The sequence below is a fragment of the Malaclemys terrapin genome, chromosome 21 (assembly GCF_027887155.1).
Source record: "Malaclemys terrapin pileata isolate rMalTer1 chromosome 21, rMalTer1.hap1, whole genome shotgun sequence".
NCBI classification, from domain to species: domain Eukaryota; kingdom Metazoa; phylum Chordata; order Testudines; family Emydidae; genus Malaclemys; species Malaclemys terrapin.
Window position 1 is genome coordinate 18753128 of NC_071525.1, and position 20276 is coordinate 18773403.

Sequence of the window (20276 nt, forward strand, 5' to 3'; positions counted from 1 at the left end):
TCTAAATAATAAGATGGGTGAACTAGAGTGCCAAATATTAAATGAGGATATCGATACAACAGGCATCACAGAAAGTTGGTGGAATGAGGATAATCAATGGGACAGAGTAATACCAGGTTACAAAATATATCAAATATATTGGTAGGACAGAAGAGGACATCCGGGTGGGGGATTGGAGCTATATGTGAAAGAAAGCATAGAGTCCAATGAAGAAAAAATCTTAAATGAACCAAACTGTACCATAGAATCTCTCTGGATAGTAATTCCATGCCCGAATAATAAGAATATAGCAAGAGGCATATACTATCAACCACCTGACCCAGACGGTGATAGTGATTATGAAATGCTCAGGGAGATTAGAGAGGCAATAAAAGTAAAAAATTATGGGGGATTTCAACTGTCCCCAAATTGACTGGGTACATATCACCTCAGGACGGGACACAGACATAAAGTTTCTTGACTCTATAAATGACTGTTTCTTGGAGCAGCTAGTCCTGGAACCCGCAAGGGGCGAGGCAATTCTTGATTTAGTCTTAAGTGGAGCACAGGATCTGGTCCAAAAGGGGAATATAATGGAACAGCTTTGTAATAGCGACCAGAATATAATGAAATTTAACATCCCTGTGGCAGGGAAAATGCCACAGCAGCCCAACACGGTAGCATTTATTTTCAGAAAGGGGAACGACATAAAAATGAGGAAGTTAGTTAAACAGATATTAAAGGCACAGTGCCAAAACTAATATCCTTGAAAGCTGCATGAAAACTTTGTAAAGACCCCATAATAGAGGCTCAAACATATATCCCAAATTAAAAAACATAGTAAGAAAATGAAAAAAGGGCCACCATGGCTAAACAACAATGTAAAAGAAGCTCTGAGAGGCAAAAAGGCATCCTTTAAAAAGTGGAAGTTAAATCCTATTGAGAAAAATAGAAAGGAGCATAAACTCTGGCAAGTGAAAATACCATTAGAAGGCCAAAAGAGAATTTGAAGAAGAGGTAGCCAAAGACTGGAAAAGTAATAGGAAGCCTGCTTAACAACGAGAGGGGCCTCTGGATGATCGAGATGCTGAAGGAGCACTCAGTGATGATAAGGCCATTGCAGAGAAACTAAATTAATTCTTTGTATCTGAGGATGTGAGAGAGATTCCCAAACCTGAACCATTCTTTTTCAGTTACAAATCCGAGGAACTGTCCCAGATTGAGGTGTCATTAGAGGAGGTTTTAGAACAAATTGATAAAATAAACAGTAATAAGTCAGCAGGACCAGATGGGATTCAGCTAAGAGTTCTGAAGGAACTCAAATGTGAAATTGCAGAACTACCAGCTGTGGTATGCAACCTATCATTTCAATCGGCGTCTGTACCAAATGACTGGAGGATAGCTAATGTGACACCAATTTTTTAAAAAAGGCTCCAGAGGTGAACCCCCGCAATTTCAGGCCAGGAAATCTGATCTCAGTAATGGGCAAACTAGTTGAAACTATAGTAAAGAACAGAATTATCACACACATAGATGAACATAATTTGTTAGGGAAGAGTCCTCATGGTTTTTGTAAAGGGAAATGATGCCTCCAAAATCTACTAGAATTCTTTGTGGGGGTCAAAAACGATATGGACAAGGGTGATCGAGTGGATACAGTGTACTTGGCATTTCAGAAAGCCTTTGACAAGATTCCTCACCAAAGGGTCTTAAGCAAAGTAAGCTGTCGTGAAATAAGAGGGAAGATTCTCCCATGATCAGTAACTGGTTAAAAGATAGGAAACAAAGGGTAGGTCTGTTAATAAATGGTCTGTTTTCAGAATAGAGACTGGTTAATCGCGATGTCCCTCAGGGGTCTGTACTGGGACCAGTGCTGTTCCAAATATTCATAAATGATCTGGAAAAAGCGATAAACAGTGAGGTGGCAAAATTTTGAGATGATACAAAACTACTCAATATAATTAAGTTCAAAGCAGACTGTGAGGAGTTACAAAGGGATCTCACAAAACTGAGTGACTGGGCAACAAAATGGCAGATGAAATTCAGTGTTGATAAATGCAAAGTAATGCATATTGGAAAACATAATCCCAACTATTCATAAAAAATGATGGAGTCTAAATTAGCTGTTCCCACTCAAGAAAGAGATCTTGGAGTTATTGTGGAAAACATCCACTCAATGTGCAACAGCAGTCAAAAAAGTGAACCGAATGTTGGGAATCTTTAAGAAAGGGATAGATAATAAGACTGAAAATATCATATTGTCTCTATATAAATCCATGGTACACCCACATCTTGAATAGTGCATGCAGATGTGGTCGCCCCATCTCAAAAAAGATATATTGGAATTGGAAAAGGTACATAAAAGGGCTATGAAAATGATTAGGGGTATGGAACAGCTTCCATATGAGAAGAGATTAATAAGACTGGGGCTTTTCAGCTTGGAAACGAGATGACTAAGGGGGGATATCATAGACGTCTATAAAATCCTGAATGGTGTGGAACAAGTAAATAGGGAAGTGTTATTTATTCGTTCTCATAACACAAGAACTAAGGGTCCCCCAATGAAATTAATAGATAGCTGGATTAAAAGAAACAAAAGAAAGTATTGCTTCACGCAATGCACAGTGAACCACGGGATGTTGTGAAGGGCAAGACTATAATGGTTAAAAAAAGAACTAAACAAATTCATGGAGGACAGGTCCATCAGTGGGTATTAGCCAGGCTGGGCAGGGATGGTGTCCGTAGCCTCTGTTTGCCAGAAGCTGGGAATGGGTGACAGTGGATGGATCACTTGATGATGACCTGTTCTGTTCATTCCCTCTGAGGCACCTGGCTTTGACCACTGTCAGAAGACAAGAAACTGGGCTAGATTGACCTTTACTCTGACTCAGTATGGCCGTTCTTATGTTATGTTCTCATTGACTCTCAGCAAAGTTCCTACAAGCCAAAACACTTTTAAAAATAGGACTTAGACACTTTTGAAAATGTTACCCTATGTTTCATAGACCTGTTGATCTTCAGGAACCACCAGACAGAAGAAGAGCTGGAGCTCCACCAGATGCAAGGATGACATGATGACAAAAACAAAGACATGAAGACACAGAAAAGGACAGACCATAAATAACAAAACACCCCAAAATAATCTAAAAATGAAAAAAAAACCCCTAAGAATCCAAATATTTCTTTATAATGACAGATTCATAGATTTCAGGACTGGAAGAGACTGGTGTGATCATCTCCTCTGACCTCCCGGATCACACGGGCCAGAGAACTACCCCAAAACAATTCCTAGAGCAGAGCTTTTAGATAAACATCCCGGCTTGATTTAAAATTGCCACTGATGGAGGATCCACCACAACCCTTGAGAAATTGCTTCAACGGTCAGTTAATCTGATCGTTACAAATTTACACCTCATTTCCAGTCTGAACTGGATCATGTTAGACCTTCCTCTGCTGGCTTGAAGATCCCGTTATTAAATACTTGTTCCCCACGTAGGTACTTACAGACTGTTATCAAGTCACCTCTTCACCTTCTTTTTGATAAGCTAAATAGATTGAGATCCTTGTGTCTGTCACTCCAAGGCAGGTTTTTTAACCTGTAATCATTCTTGTGGCTTGCTAAAAAAGAAAATTTTGGAATTAAGAGGAAGTTACGGATCCAGCGAACAGAATTCTTTCTCCAGGCAAATATCGACAATTCCATCTGTTTCCCTATTCATCCGGCTCCGGCCCCGAGTTGTCAGTGGTTTGGGGGTTGCGTGCACGTTGCCGGTACCTCAGAAACTCTTCCTCCATGGTGAGGTAGAAGATGGGGTTGAGGCAGCTACTGAAATATGTCAGGACACAAGCAAAAGCGCTTCCTATTTGCAGAAGAGGCAGAGGGTATATATCTGTGATCTGCAGGAAGGAGAAGATGTGATGTGGCAGCCAGCAGAGGAAAAAGGTCGGGATCAAGCCAAGAAGGATCTCGAGTGGCTTGGTGGACTGGATCAGCCTGTTCCTTCTCAGTTTGGCAGCTAGAACGATGTAGAAGGTTGGGATTAAGATCAAGGCTAATGGGATCAGAAACCCGACCAGGAACTGGATCACAACTGCAGCCTTCACCCTCCTTCCATCTGGATGGAAATTCATGCTGATAATGGGTGGTGAGAGCAGGTAGTCTGAGAGATCACCGTAACTCAAGCTCAACCCAATAGACAGGGCCCACAAGCCTATAACCACCCTGAAAGCCAGGGCAGGCGTGCAGCAGTTCCAGGCCCACTCAGGGCGTGCCACAAGGATGCAGCGATCAACACTGAGGGCTGTGAGGAGAAAGGTGCTGGAGAACATGTGGAGGGAGGTGACGGTGCTGATCAGCTTCCAGGTACAGTCAAAGTCAAGGATGAAGATGGAAATGAATCTGAGGGGCAGGAAGATGATGAAGATGAAATCAGCCAGGGCCCGGTTCCAGAACCACACGGCACTGACCGTTCTCTCCAAACAGCACCCAGCGACAAAGAGGATGTAGCCATTCAATGGCACCCCGACTAGGAAGGTCACACCACACAGCACCAGGAAGACGATTAGGAACACCATTCTTTGAAGAGTTGCAGTCACAATATCCCCTCCTTCGTCAGGTCTTGGTGGGGGCAGTACAGACGTTCTACTGAACAAAGGAAGGAAGAGCAATGAAAAGGGCTCCAGGAGGGGATGTGGACAGAATGAGACAGCCACAAAGTTTGTAATCTTCTCAGAGTTTACAAACTCCCCAGATCCTAAGCTTAGCTCAAATAGGACCAAATACAATGGTTCAAAGACCTTAGAAGCATAGAGCCAGAGGGTTAGGCGGGGACCACAAGGGTCATCTCATCTAACCCCCTGCCAAATGCTAGAAGTCTAAATAATAAGATGGGTGAACTAGACTGCCCCGTGTTAAAGGAGGATATTGATATAATAGGCATCACAGAAACCTGGTGAAGTGAGGACAATCAATGGGACACAATCATTCCGGGGTACAAAATATATCAGAGGGATAGAACAAGTCATGCGGGGTGGGCAGAGTGGCACTATATGTGAAAGAAAATGTAGAATCAAATGAAGTAAAAATCTTAAATGAATCCACATGTTCCATAGAATCTCTATGGATAGTAATTCCATGCTCTAATAAGAATATACCAGTAGGGATCTATTATCGACCAGCTGACCAGGACAGTGATAGTGATGATGAAATGCTAAGGGAGATTAGAGATGCTATCAAAATAATGAGCTCAGTAATAGTAGGGGATTTCAATTATCCCCATATTGACTGGGTACATGTCACCTCAGGACGAAATGCAGAGACAAAATGTCTCGATACTTTAAATGACTGCTTCTTGGAGAAGCTGGTACAGGAACCCACAAGGGGAGAGGCAATTCTCGATTTAGTCCTGAGTGGAGCGCAGGAACTGGTCCAAGAGGTAACTATAACAGGACTGCTTGGAAATAGTGACCATAATACAATAGCATTCAACATCCCTGTGGTGGGAAGAACATCTCAACAACCCAACACTGTGGCATTTATTTTCAGAAAGGGGAACTATCCAAAAATGAGGGGGTTAGTTAAACATGCATTAAAAGGTACAGTGACTAGAATGAAATCCATGCAAGCTGCATGGACACTTTTCAAAGACATAAGAGAGGCCCAACTTAAATGTATACCCCAAATTAAAAAACCCAGTAAAAGAACTAAAAAAGAGCCACCGTGGCTTAACAACCATGTAAAAGAAGCAGTGAGAGATAAAAAGGCATCTTTTAAAAAGTGGAAGTCAAATCCCAGCGAGGTAAATAGAAAGGAGCATATACACTGCCAAATTAAGTGTAAAAGTATAATAAGAAAAGCCAAAAGGGAGCTTGAAGAACATGTAACCAAAAACTCAAAAGGTAATAACAAAATGTTTTTAAGTACATCAGAAGCAGGAAGCCTGCTAAACAACCAGTGGGGCCCCTGGACGATCGAAATACAAAAGGAGCACTTAAAAACGATAAAGTCATTGTGGAGAAACTAAATGGAATCTTTGCTTCAGTCTTCACAGCTGAGGATGTTAGGGAAATTCCAAAACCTGAGCTGGCTTTTGTAGGTGACAAATCTGAGGACAGACTAACACGGCTGTTACTCTGAAACGGATTGAAGTGTTACTAGAGAAGATTTTGGAATTAATTGATAAATTTAACAGTAACAAGTCATCGGGACCAGATGGCATTCACCCAAGAGTTCTGGAAGAACTCAAATGTGAAATTGCAGAACTATTAACTATGGTTTGTAACCTGTCCTTTAAATTGGCTTCTGTACCCAATGACTAGAAGATAGCTAATGTAATGCCAATATTTAAAAAAGGCTCTAGAGGTGATCCCGGCAATTACAGACAAGTCTAACATCAGTATCGGGCAAATTAGTTGAAACAATAGTAAAGAATAAAATTGTCAGACACATAGAAGAACATAAATTGCTGGGCAAAAGTCAACATGGTTTCTGTAAAGGGAAATCATGTCTTACTAATCTATTAGAGTTCTTTGAAGGGGTTAACAAACACGAGGACAAGGGGGATCCAATGGACATAGTGTATTGGATTTCCAGAAAGCCTTTGATGTCAGGAGAGAGATCACTTGATCATTACCTGTTAGGTTCACTCCCTCTGGAGCACCAACATTGGCCACTGTTGGTAGACAGGATACTGGGCTGGATGGATCTTTGGTCTGATCCAGTACAGCCGTTCTTATGTTCTTATGTTCAAGATGCAGGATTTGTTGTGTCTATTCTTTGCCTGAACATTTTTTTGTTTTTACATAGTATCAGTTGTTTTTACTAAATCAAATATTTAAAAAAACCCACATTTGCTTCTTGCTGAAAGGTTAGATTTCTAGGCAAGGGGAGGTGGACAGTGGGTAGTGGGGTGTCCTGGAGGCAGAGACAGAGTGTGAGACACCCTGAAATCTAATTAAAATTCCCAAATAATTTTCTTGCTTTTAGTTTCCCAAAAGGAGCTGGTAATTCCAGTCATTCTTAAAAAAAAAAGTTAATGAATGATTGTCTCCCCCCCCCATTTTTTTTTAAATAATGGAAATTTTGAAAGTGATTCTTCTCCCGCCCACCTTCATTTTGATGTGGAGTTTTTGTGTGGTTTGGGCCATTTTGGGAGGTGAATTAGTGGAGTAAGTAAAATCCGCACCCAAAGATTCGCCCCATTGGAAATGTCTGGTGACAGAGAGCAATTCCCCAGGAGGAGAAAAGTAAGACTGAAACAACGAGGACAACAGAAAAGTCCAAAAAACACCAGAAGAACAAGAGACCAGTAACAAGCCAAAAGATATTTTTTTTAAGGGAGGATATTGCAAGAGTCTATTTTAGTGGACAGACATGGAGTCAGGACGCCTGGGCTGCATCCCAGACTCTGTGACTGAATTGTTCGGGGAGATTGGATAACTCACGTCATCGCCCCGTGACTCAGTTTCCAATCCAAACAGTTCTCTGTTTAAATGTGAGCTCGCTCTGGCCAGGCCTGTTTCTCCCTGTGGGTCTGTGCAGCGCCTGGCACGACGGGGCCCCTGAACTTGGTCAGGGTCTGTGCAACACCCGGTGTGACGGGGGCACCTGACCTCTGACAAAAGAACCCACTAATAATTTCAACCCGCTCTATCTGGAGTGGATGAGGGGAGGGGATGGGAAAGCTGGGAGGGGGGATATTGGGCAGTGATGGGGGGCAAAATCAGAGCCAGTGGGCCATCTGGGGGGTTTACCTCATTTCCTTACCTGTGTCTTGGGGGGATGCAGCGTTTCAGAGTCGACCCCCGTCCCAGGTTCCCCAATGCGATGCCTGCAGCTCGCCCAGAGTGGCTCAGCCCAGAGCAGGAAGCTGTTCATGTGGGGGTATATCTGGTGGGGGGGACAATGTGGGGAGATCACAGGACGTGGCTGGGTCCGATCATTTCTGCAAAGCCTTGAAGGTCTTCGTCAACCACATCTATATGCAGACATCACATGAACCACAAGCTCCCCCCACCTCGCTGGGTCCTAGCAAGGTGTCTGCATTTGGCCTTCCACATCTGGCGGCAGGCGGGTAGGGCCCCCAGTGAAGAGCAGGGGCTGAGACAGCCACGTCAAGCTGACTCCACTGGGTGAGGTCCCAGGATCTGAGACACCAGCTGGGACTTTCCCCTCCAGCTCCTGCTGGCTATGGAAAGCAAACAGAGTCCCGCTGAGAGAAGGATGCTTGAGATTCTCAGCACTGCCTTTGCTGCAGGGAACCCACCCCTTGGCCCAGTCACGTTACAGGCCAGGCAACGCTAAGGAAACCCTCGCTCTGTGCTGGAGACCACACAAACCACAGCCCAACCTGAAACCTGCCGTCGTCTCTCATCATTTGTCTTGAGGCCTCAGGCGTAGAGACACTTTTCAGCTAAACGTGAGCTCCCATGGTGAACAGGGCTCCAGCCATCCTGGGATGCATCAACAGGGGAATCTTGATTAGGAGCAAGGAGGTGATTTTCACTCTGGATTTGGCCCTGCTGAGACCGACACTGGGATCCTGTGTCCGGTTCTGATGGGAGATCTTCCCATCAGGAGTGATTTGTGGGTAGGTCCTGCCACCCTTCACCCCCAGTCAACCCTCGAATGTCCTGGAGAGGCTATGCTAGGTGGCGAGTGCATCATGACTCTCTTACTTCATTGCCTGCAAGCCACATGACATTATGTCTGTTCCACAACTGGCTGGTGGATTGGTTGTACGCTGGAGTACAGCTAGTGATGGGGCAAAGGGCGAAAGCTGCGTGAATTTTGGCCAGGAATATCAGGATTCATTGAGACACTGGTTTAAAAAGCCACTGTGATGGGCTCCGTGGCCTTTAACCTGAACTGTGGGACCACTGAGCCCTCTGTCCCGCCAACCTGGAGAATCCCTCTCACACTGTGATACTGTGTCAAGCTACAAACCTCTGGCAGGCCCTGCACTTACACAGCCATCCCCAGGCAGGGACACACCCAGCTGAGTTCCATGAATACTTCTCACAGCCACTCATGAACCATCAATAGGGAGGCTCCAGCCAATTCCCCCCGGATCCCCAGCTTTGCACCCCAGAACTGTACTGCCCTGCCCTAGTCAGAAGCCTGGCCAGTGTAAGTTCGTTGCCCAATCTGCACCTCCCTCAATGTGGAGAGGACACGCACCAGCTTTTGCAAACTGAGATGAGATTTCCCAAGTACTTCAACCAAACACACAGTTTTAGGTAGAATATAAAACAGGTTTATTAACTACAGATAGAGAGATTTAAAGTGGTTATAAGCATCGAGCATAGAGATCACAGTTAGTTACCTAAGAAATAAAAGTAAATTCACAGTCTGAGTTCTACAAACTAAACAGGATTTGAATCCAGCCATGTTTCACCTTCATAGATGGTACAAGCAGGTGAGAGATTCTCAGTAAGCAGGCTGGGATTCACCTCCAGCCTGGGACCCCTTCCCCAGTTCAAAATCTTTGTCCTCCAGACGTGTTCCAGGTGTTGAATTGTGAGGGGAGTGAGGCCAAGCGGTGATGTCACTTCCCCTCTTTTATAGTTTCTTCCAGCTTGCTGGAAAGATCTTTTGCTATGACGTGGGTCAAACAGTCTCCATTGTCTACGTGCTCTCTCTGAGAAATCTCCACTGTGTACAGAGCCTGAGATAGTGGATTCTTGGATGGGTGCTGATGAGCCATTAACGCTGTCTGCTTCCACCGTCATACCTGAAAGGCTGGTTGTGGGTATTCCCAACAACACAACTTATTTCAGTAACACACACATAGCAAAACTTCACAACCTCACATACAAGGACAGCATGTACAATCCAATAAGATATTAATTATCAACAAATCATGACTTTTAAACTGATACCTGACAAGGCAGACTTTGTACAGAACATATCATAATTATATGACAGTGGTGAATATGGGGGTTCCGGAGTCCTGTTTTGAGGTACAGAGTGCCACAGCCACCCACATTTTATTTAAAGTCCCCAATATTTTAAACACCTCCTCACTCCATTTGTTTCCAAAATAAAGCTTGATATTGTGGAGTTCCAAAACTTTTGTAGGTTCACCAACTCTTACAATTTGGTTGCGGCATTCACCATGATTCCCATTTTCCTCCAAGCCCCAAATCCTGGAACGAGATGATTAGGTGGGAATTTCAGCTTTCTTTTCTTTTTTTTTTTAGGTAAGTTTCTAGCCTTCATGGTCGCAGGGAAAAGCTTTAAATGGCCAGGAAAAAAATCAGAAGGCAAAAAAGAAGAACCTCAAAGTTTTTCTTTTCAAACCAACCTCATTATATTTTAGGGGGCGGTTCATGAGCTTTGAAGGCTCGGGCTTCACAATGCAGATACAGGATTATATTTTTGAAACGTGGCTAAGGGAGTTAGGTGCCAAATTCCCATTGATGGTCAATAGAAGTGAAGTGCCTAACTCACAGAGGTGCTTTTGAAAATCTCACCCATAGAAGCCGAAGTCTCTTTAACTCCAACCAAGGTAACTATGGGCCTAAATGCTTTTAAAAATAGGACTTAACCCCTTTGAAAATGTTACCCTTTGTTTCATAGACCCATTGATCTTCAGGAACCAAAGGACAGAGGAAGACCTGGAGCTCCACTGGTGCAAAGATGACATGATGACAAGAGCAACGGCACGAAAACACAGAAAATGACAGATGAAAAAGAACTCAATGCCCCAAAATGATCTAAAAATGAACAAAACCAAGACTCTAATATAGTTTGCAAAAATCATAGATTCATAGATTCCAAGGCTGGAAGGGACCGGTGCGATCATCTCGTCTGACCTCTTACATCACACGGACCAGAGAACTGCCCCAAAATAATTCCTAGAGCAGAACTTTTAGAAAAACATCCCAGCTTGATTTAAAATTACCACTGATGGAGGACCCTTCACAACTCTGGGGAAATTGCTCCAATGGTCAGTTATTCTGACGTTACAAATATACTCCTCATATCCCGTCTGAATTTGTCTACGTTAAACTTCTGTTCACTTTATCATGTTAGACCTTCCTCTGCTAGATTGAAGAGTCGTTATTAAAGAGAGTGTGGCCAAGTCCCTCATAGACTCATAGACTTTAAGGTCAGAAGGGACCATTATGATCATCTAGTCTGACCTCCTGCACAATGCAGGCCACAGAATCTCACCCACCCACTCCTGTAACAAGCTCCTAACCTATGCTTGAGTTATTGAAGTCCTCAAATTGTGGTTTAAAGCCCTCAAGGTGCAGACAATCCTCCAGCAAGGATTCTCCTTCACCTTCTCTTTGTTAAACTAAATAGATTGAGCTCCTTGAGTCTCTAATCCTGTAATCATTCTCATGGGTCTTCTCTGAATAAGGCAAAACAATTAACTGGCTAAAAAGACAATTTTGGGTTCTAGAGGAAGCTACAGGTCCCAGTAAACAGAATTTTTCATCTTTCTTCATGCAAGTGTTGACAATTCCATCCATTCCCTTATTCAGCCAGCTCTGGCCCCAACTTATCAGTGGTTTGGGGACTGCATCCACATTGGTGGTACCTCAGAAACTCTTCCTCCATGGTGAGGTAGAAGATCGGGTTGAGGCAGCTGCTGAAATATGTCAGGACACAAGCAAAAGTGCTTCCTATGACCAGAAGAGGTGGAGGGTATGTAACTGAGATCTGCAGGATGGAGAAGACGTGATACGGCAGCCAGCAGAGGAAAAAGTTTGGGATCAAGCCAAGAAGGATTTTGAGTGGCTTGGTGGACTGGATCAGCCTGTTCCTTCTCAGCTTGGCAGCGAGAACGATGTAGAATATTGGGATCAAGATTAAGGTGAATGGGATCAGAAACCCAACCAGGAACTGGATTGCAATGGTGGCCTTCACCCTCCCTTCATCCATTTGGAAATACATGCTGGTACAGGCAGGTCATAGGAGGGATTCCTGGAGTTCACTGTACCATGAGCTGAACCGAAGAGACAGGGCCCATGCACCCAGAACCACCCCGAAAACTGGGTGTGTGCAGTGGTTCCAGACCCAAGCAGGGTGTACCATGAAGATGCAGTGATCGACACTGAGGGCCATGAGGAAGAAGGCACTGGAGTCATTACACTAATTGAATCTTTTTCGCCATTTTAAGTTCTCCTCACACCTTCTATGGGTCATCTTGATTATCACTTCAAAGGTTTTTTTTCCTCTGCTGCTGATAGATCATCTCAATTGATTGGCCTCTTACAGTTGGTATGCGTACTTCCACCTTTTCATGTTCTCTGTATGTATAAATATCTTCTGTCTGTGTGTTCCATTCTATGCATCCGAAGAAGTGGGCTGTAGACCACAAAAGCTTATGCTGAAATAAATTTGTTAGTCTCTAAGGTGCCACAAGTACTCCTGTTCTTTTTGCAGATACAGACTAACATGGCTGCTACTTTGAAAGCTGGAGAACATGTGGAGGGAGGTGATGGTGCTGCTCAACCTCCAGGTGCAGTATAAGTCTAAGGTTAATGATGGAGATGAATCTGAGGGGCAGGAAGATGACAAAGATTAAATCGGCCATGGTCTGGTTCAGGAACAGCATGACACTGGCTGTCCTCTCCACACAGCAGCCGGCGACAAAGAGGACATAGCCGTTCCATGGCACCCCGGCGAAGAAAGCCACACCACAAAGTATCAGAGAGATGATTAGGAACACCGTTCTCAGAGGAGTTGCAGTCACAATATCCCCTCCTTCGTGTCAGGGCTTGATTGGGGTACCACAGATGTTGTACTGAGTAAAGGAAGGAAGAGCAATGAAAAGGGCTCCTTGTAAGCCAATGGCACCAATGGTTCAAAGATCTTTGGAGCATAGAGCTAGAGGATTAGAAGGGTACCTCAAAGGTCATCTCCTCTAACCCCCTGCCAAGACTTGTTGTGTCTATTCTCTGCCCAAACATTTTTTTTACATAATATCATTTGTTTTACTAAACCAAATGTTTTAAAATCCCACATTTGTTTCTTGCTGGAAAGTTAGATTTCCAGGTAACGGGAGGTGGACAGTGGGGAGTGGGATGTCCCGGATGAAGAGACAGAGACAGAGATTTGACAGAAGCCTCACTAAAATTCTCAAATAATCTTCTTGCTGTTAGTTGCACGAAGGAACAGGTTATTCCCATCTTTGTTAAAAAACAAAAAAGTAAATCAATGATCGTTCACCCCTCCCTTTTTTTTCTTCAAATAATGGAATTTTTAAAAATGATTCTTCTTCCCCCATCCCTTCAATATGAAGTGCAGTTTCTGTGTGTCTTAGGCCATTTTGGGGGATGAGTTAGTGGAGCAGACAGAGTCCCCACTGAAAGAACCCACCTATGGAAACAACGATGGCAACAAAAAAACCACCTGGTTAAAAAAAAAAAAAAGAGGAAGAAGAGACCAGTAACAAGTCAAAAGATTTTTTCTTTAAAGGAAGGATATTGCAAGAGTCTATTTTGGTGGTTAGACTGAGAGTCAGGATTCCTGGGTTGCATCCCAGACTCTGTGACTGAACTGCTTGGGTAGATTGGACAAGTCACATCATGGCCCCATGACTCAGTTTCCCCTCCAAACATTTCTCTGTTTAACTTAAAGTGTGAGCTCGCTCTGGCCAGGCCTGTTTCTCCCTGTGGGGCTGTGCACTGCCTGATCTGATGTGACCCCCGAGCTCAGTCAGGGTCTGTGTAGCACCCAGCATGATGGGACCCTTGACCTCTGACAACAGGAACCACATATAATTTCAAGCAGCTCTATCCAGAGCACATGGGTTAGGGATTGGGGGCAGCAGGAAGGAGGGAGATCCAGGGGGCAGCGGTGAGGGGGTGAGAATGAGTCCAGTGGGGTACTTGGTGGGTTTACCTCATTTCCTGACCCGTGTCTTGGGGGACGCAGCATCTCAGAGTCGACCCCCATCCCAGTCCCCAACCAGACACCTGCAGCTTGTCCAGACTGTCTCAGCCCAGAGCAGGGAACTGTTCATGTGGGGGTATATTGGGGAGAGGACAATTGGGGGAGATCATAGTATGTGGCTGGATCCAATCATGTCTGCAAAGCCTGGAAGGACTCCGGCACCCACTGCTACATACAGATGTCAGATGAATCACAAGCTCACCTCCCACCTCCCGCCCGGCTGGGGCCTAGCAAGGTGTCTGCATTTGGCTGTCCACATTCAGGGGCAGGAGGGTGGGGCACCCAGTGAGATCCCAAGAGCAGAGATGGCAGCTGGGACTCTGCCCTCCTGCGCCTCCTGGCTGGGAAAAGTGAACAGAGCCCTGCTGGGAGTCGGATGCATGAGATTCTCAGCCCTGCCTTTGCTGCAGGTAACCCACCCTTGGCCCCGGGCTACATTACAGGCCAGCCAATGCTACCCTCGCTCTGTGCTAGAGACCACACAAACCACAGCCCGGCCTGCACCCTGCCTTCGTCTCTCATCACTTGCCTGAAAGCCTCAGGTGTGGGGGCACTTTTCAGCTCATCCTGAGTTCCCAGAACCAACAGGGCTCCAGCCGTGCTGGGATGCATCAACAAGGGACTCTCGATTAGGGGCAGGGAGGTGATTTTCCCTCTGGATCTGGCCTTGGTGTGACCACAGCTGGGATCCTGAGTCCGCTTCTGGCGCCCACCCTTCAAGAAGGATGTTGAGCAACTGGAGAGGGATCAGAGATGAGCCACAAGAAGGATTAATGGACTGGACCCCGGGCTTGGCAGAGAGAGACTCCAGGAGCTCAGTCAGTTCAGTATCAGAGGGGTAGCCATGTTAGTCTGAATCTGTAAAAAGCAACAGAGGGTCCTGTGGCACCTTTAAGACTAACAGAAGTATTGGGAGCATAAGCTTTCGTGGGTAAGAACCTCACTTCTTCAGATGCAAGTCTTGCATCTGAAGAAGTGAGGTTCTTACCCACGAAAGCTTATGCTCCCAATACTTCTGTTAGTCTTAATTGCATCTGAAGAAGTGAGGTTCTTACCCATGAAAGCTTATGCTCCCAATACTTCTGTTAGTCTTAAAGGTGCCACAGGACCCTCTGTTGCAGTCAGTTCAGTTTATCAAAGGACACGTCTACACCGGGAAGGCTGCACGGATGCAGCTGCGCCGCTGTAGCGGCTCAGTGAAGACGCTGTCTATGCTGACGTGAGAGCTTCTCCCATCGATTACATTAATCCCCCCTCCCCCCCGAGAGGTGGTAGCTGTGTTGACGGGAGAAGAGTTGTCTAAACTGGGCATTAGGTTGTATAACAGCGGCACCCAGGACGGTGGGTTTTCCACACCCATGAGCGATGTAGTTATACCAGCATCATTTGCTAGTGTAGACCAAGCAAAAGGGAAGGTAAGGTGACGGGGTGACTTGATTACCAGTTTCTGACAAGCAAGTGACTAGCATGTATAGTCAGAGACAGACAGGAGTGTGTGTGTGTGTGTGTGTGTGTGAGCTAATGCCCGGTGTATGCTTCCATCTACTGGCCAGGTGCTTTTACTTTCATAGTCATCCCTGAGCCATTGCATAAGAGTCTATAGCAGTGGTTATCAACCAGGGGTATGTGTATCACTGGGGGTACGCACAGATCTTCCAAGGCGTACATCAACTCATCTAGATATTTGCCTAGTTTTACAACAGGATACTTAAAAAGCAATGACTTCTTTCTACTGCTCTATAGACTGTCCACTGAAATGTAAGTACGATATTTTTATCCCAATTTATTTATTTTATAATTATATGAGAAAATGAGAAAGTAAACGATCTTTCAGTACTAGTGTGCTGGGACACTGGTATATTTGTGTCTGATTGGGTAAAAAAGTAGTTTTTAAGGGAGGAGAAACTTGGTGTTTCTCAAGAAAAATGAGAATCCTGAAAGGGGTAGAGTAGTCTGGAAAGTTTGAAAGCCACAAATCTATAGAGTCTTTTCCCACTGAGATATGGCCACCACTAGGGTGGGGCATGGGGGCTGCTTATACAAGTGACAGGGAGGAATTTGGGGGGGGGGTTGCTGTGGGGAGAGGGATTGGGTCAGGGTTGCTAGAACAATTTGTACAGGGGGGGTGCTGAGAACTACTGAATCAAACTGCAAACCCTGTATATGATGGGAACCACTTTAAGCAAGATGGTGCGGAGGGGAAGGGAGAGATGTGGGGAGGCTGCTTTGGGGACCGGGATGGGGAAGCTGAAAAAGATCTGGGGCAGCTTCTATGGGGAGCGGGATAGGATATGGGGGGCTGCTGTGGGGGGTGGAGTGGGGGCAGGGAAGAACCTGGGGCATGGGATGGGGGGGCAGAGACTGATCTGCAGGGGCCATTGTGAATTTCACCCTAGCATTCAAGCTGGAAGGTTTAATCTCACTTTCTTACCTATGTCCTGGGGGAATCGCACATGGCATCTCAGAATTGATTCCCACAATACACACACCACCTGCAGTTCCCACCCCCCACCCCCACAGACTCGGTCTGAGGGCAGGAAGCTGTCTTCTCGGGGGTGGAGCACAGGTGGTGGGCGGCTCAGTCGGGATGGGAGATGCTCACAAAGCACAGTCTGCAAAGCCTCCGAGGCAGCCAGCTCTGTGCAAGCCTCGAACAGCTCGGCTCAACTCTGGGGCCAATTGTGATGAAGAATCGGTGATCCCGTCTGCAGAGACGGTCACCCACATCCGGGGTAGCCCCAGCCCCAGAGCAGGAGCTGAGCGGCAGCCGCGTCATTGCAAAAATTCAGCCCGTTTACACCTGGAGAAACCACCAGACCAAGCTTGGGCCCCTGAAGTGACGCTGGGTCAGAGTGATTAGTGGGTGGGTCCTGCCACCCTTCACCCCTGGTCAACCCTCAAAAGTCCTGGAGAGACCTTGTCAGGTGGCGAGTGAATCATGAATCTCTCACTTCGTTGGCTGTAAGCCACACGACATAGTGTCTACTCTACAACTTGCTACTTGATTGGTTGGATGCTGGAGAACGGCCAGCAACGTAGCGAAGGTCGAAAGCTGCATGAACTTTGGACACACCCAGCTGAATTACATGAATTCTTCTCCCAGCCACTCATGAACCATCTATAAAGAGACTCCAGTCAATTCCCCCTGGCTCCCTGGCCTTTCAGCCCAGATATGTACCATCCTGCATTGGTCAGAAGCCCGGCTAGTGTAAGTTCATTACCCAGTCCACCCCTCCCTCAATGTGGAGAGGACACGCACCAGCTTTTGTAAACTGAGCTGAGATGTCCCAAGAACTTCAACCAAACACACAGTTTTAGGAAGAATATTATACAGGTTTATTAACTACAGACAGATGGATATTAAGTGATTATAAGCTGGGAGCGTAGAGATCAAAGTTGGTTACCTAAGAAATAAAAGTAAATTCACAGTCTCAGTTCTATAAAATAAACACGATTTGAATCAAGCCGTGTCACACCCTGGCAGATGGTACAAGCAGGTGACAATTCCTCAATACACAGGCTGGGGTTGTCTTCCAGCCCGATACCAAAGTTCAAAGTCTTTGTCCTCCACATGTGTTTCCAGGTGTGGGGGGAGTGAGGCCAAATGGTGACGTCCCTTGACATGGGTCAAACAGTCTCCATTGACTACATATTCTCTCTGAGAAATCTCTATTTTATACAGTTCTTGAGATAGTGGATTCTTGCATGGGTGCTGATGAGCCCTTAACACTGTCTGGATCCTCCATTGTTGTACCTGAAAGGCTGGTTGTGGGTGTTCCCAACATCACAACTTATTTCAGTAACACACACATAGCAAAACTTCCTAACTCCCCATACAATGAGAGCACATACAATTCAACAGGATATTAATAATCAACTGATCAAGACTTTGTTAAGGATATCTCACAAGGCAGACTTTGTTCATATTTATAGCACAGTCATGAATATGGGGGTTCCAGGGTGCTGTTTTGAGGTACAGAGTGACACAGACACACACTTTATTTTAAAGTCCCCAATATTTTAAACAGCTCCTCACTCCAGTGGCTTCCAAAACAGAGCTGGATAGTTCTGGTTTTCTGAAACTTTTGGCAGAGTTTTGTACCATCATCGACCCTTATAATTTGGTTGCAGCATTTGCCAGGCTTCTGGTTTTCCACCAAGCCCCAGATCCTGGAATCATATGATTAGTTGGGAATTTCAGATTTCATCTCTGTTTTATTTTATTTTTTAGCAGGTTTCTGTCCCCCTTTGTTGCAGAGAAAAGTTTGAAATTGCTCAAAAAATCAAGGAGGCAAATATGTCTTTCTGTTCAAAATAATCTCATGATGTTTTATGAGGTGGCTCATGAGATTTGAAGACATGCATTTGGCAATAAAGATACAGGACTAGGTTTTTAAAGTTGACTAAGGGAGTTAGATGCCAATTTCCCATTGAAGTCATAGGAGTTAAGCACCTAACTCACATAGGTGCTTTTGAAAATCTCACCCATAGAAGCCTAAATGAATTCAATTACATCACGTAATGGCAGACAGCTAAAAAGTGACAATTTTTAAAGTGATTATATACAAATGCTAGCAGTCTAAATAATAAGATGTGTGAACTAGAGTGCCTTTTATTACAGAGGAGATTAACAGAAACTTGGTGGAATGAGGATAATCAATGGGACCTAGTAATATGAGAGTACAAATTATATCGGAAGGGCAGAACAGATCGTGCAGTTGGGGGAGTGGCAGTATATGTGAAAAAAGTGTAGAGTCAAATGAAGTAAAAATCTTAAATGAACCAAACTGTACCATAGTATCTCTATGGATAGTAATTCCATTCTCGAATAATAAGAATATAGCAGTGGTGATATACTACCGACCACCTGACCAGGATAGTGATACTGACTGTGAAATGTTCAGGGAAATTAGAGAGGCTCTAAAAATAAAAAAAACTCAATAATAATGGAGGATTTCAACTTATCACCAAAGGCTCTGAATCAAAGAAAACTGTCCTGAGATAAAGGGGAAGGTCCTCCCATGCATCAGAAACTGGTTAAAAGATAGGAATAAATGGTCAGTTTACAGAATGTAGACAGGTAAATAGCAGTGTCCCCCAGGGATCTGTACTGGGACCAGAGCTGTTCAACGTATTCATAAACAATCTGGAAAAGGGGGCAAACAGTGGGTTCTGGAAAAGGGGGCAAACAATGGGTAGGGGCAAAGTTTGCAGATGATACAAAACTACAAAGATAGTTAAGTCCAAAGCTGACCACAAAGAGTTACAAAGGGACCTCACAAATCTGGGTGACTAGGCAACAAAATGGCAGATGAAATTCAATGTTAATAAATGCAAAGTAATGCACATTGGAAAGCATAATCCCAACCATACACATAAAATGGGATGGGGTCTAAATTAGCTGTTACCACTCAAGAGAGAGATCTAGGAGTAATTGTGGATAGTTCTCTGAAAACATCCACTCAATGTGCAGCGGCCATCAAAAAAAGCGAACAGAATGTTGGGAATCATTAAAGGGATAGAGAATAAGAATGAAAATATCATATTGCCTCTATATAAATCCATCTAAAAAAAGATATATTGGAATTGGAAAAGGTAAAAAAAAGGGCAACAAAAATCATTAGAGGTGTGGAACGGATTCCATATGAGGAGAGATTAATAAGATTGGGACTTTTCAAATTGGAAAAGAGACGACTAAGGGGGGATATGATAGAGCTCTATAAAATCTTAACTGGTGTGGAGAAAGTAAATATGGAAGTTTTATTAACTCCTTCCCATAACGCAAGAACTAGAGGTCACCAAATCAAATTAAGAGTTGCCAGGTTTAAAACAAACAAGAGGGTTAAAAAAGGAACTGAATAATTTCATGGAGGATAGGTCCATCAGCGGCTGTTAGTCAAGATGGGCAGAGATGATGTCCATAACCTCTGTTTGCCAGAGGCTGGGAATGGGCATCAGGGGATGGATCACTGGCTGATTCCCTGTTCTGTTCATTCCCTTTGGGGCACCTGGCACTGGCCACTGTCGGAAGATAGGGTACTAGGCTAGATTGACCTTTGTTCTGACTCAGTATGGCCATTCTTATGTTCTTATGTTATGTCTCATTGACTTTCAGCAAGGTTCCTACGGGCCTAAACACTTTCAAAAATAGAACGTAGATCCTTTTGAAAATGCTTCCCTTTCATAGACCCGTTGATCTTCAACAAACACAGGGAAGAAGAAGAGCTGGAGCCCCAATGGGAGCAAAGATGAAATGAGAAGAATAAGGACATGTAGGAAAGATCAGACCACAAAGAATCAAACAGCCTAAAATGCTCTAAAAATTAACAAAAGCAAAACTCTAATACATTTCGTTAAAATGACAGATTCATAGATTCCAGGGCTGGAA

At 44.6% G+C, this 20276-nt stretch overlaps 1 protein-coding gene and 1 pseudogene across 1 annotated transcript; both read right to left on the bottom strand.

Annotated features, from left to right (window-relative positions):
* Positions 1-3690: 3690 nt before the first annotated feature.
* On the bottom strand, positions 3691-4554 carry LOC128826895 (chemerin-like receptor 1). The gene has a single exon (XM_054010419.1). The coding sequence runs from the start codon at positions 4552-4554 to the stop codon at positions 3691-3693; it is 864 nt and encodes a 287-aa protein (XP_053866394.1).
* Positions 4555-11464: 6910 nt separating this feature from the next.
* On the bottom strand, positions 11465-16865 carry LOC128827380 (C3a anaphylatoxin chemotactic receptor-like; annotated as a pseudogene).
* Positions 16866-20276: the final 3411 nt, after the last annotated feature.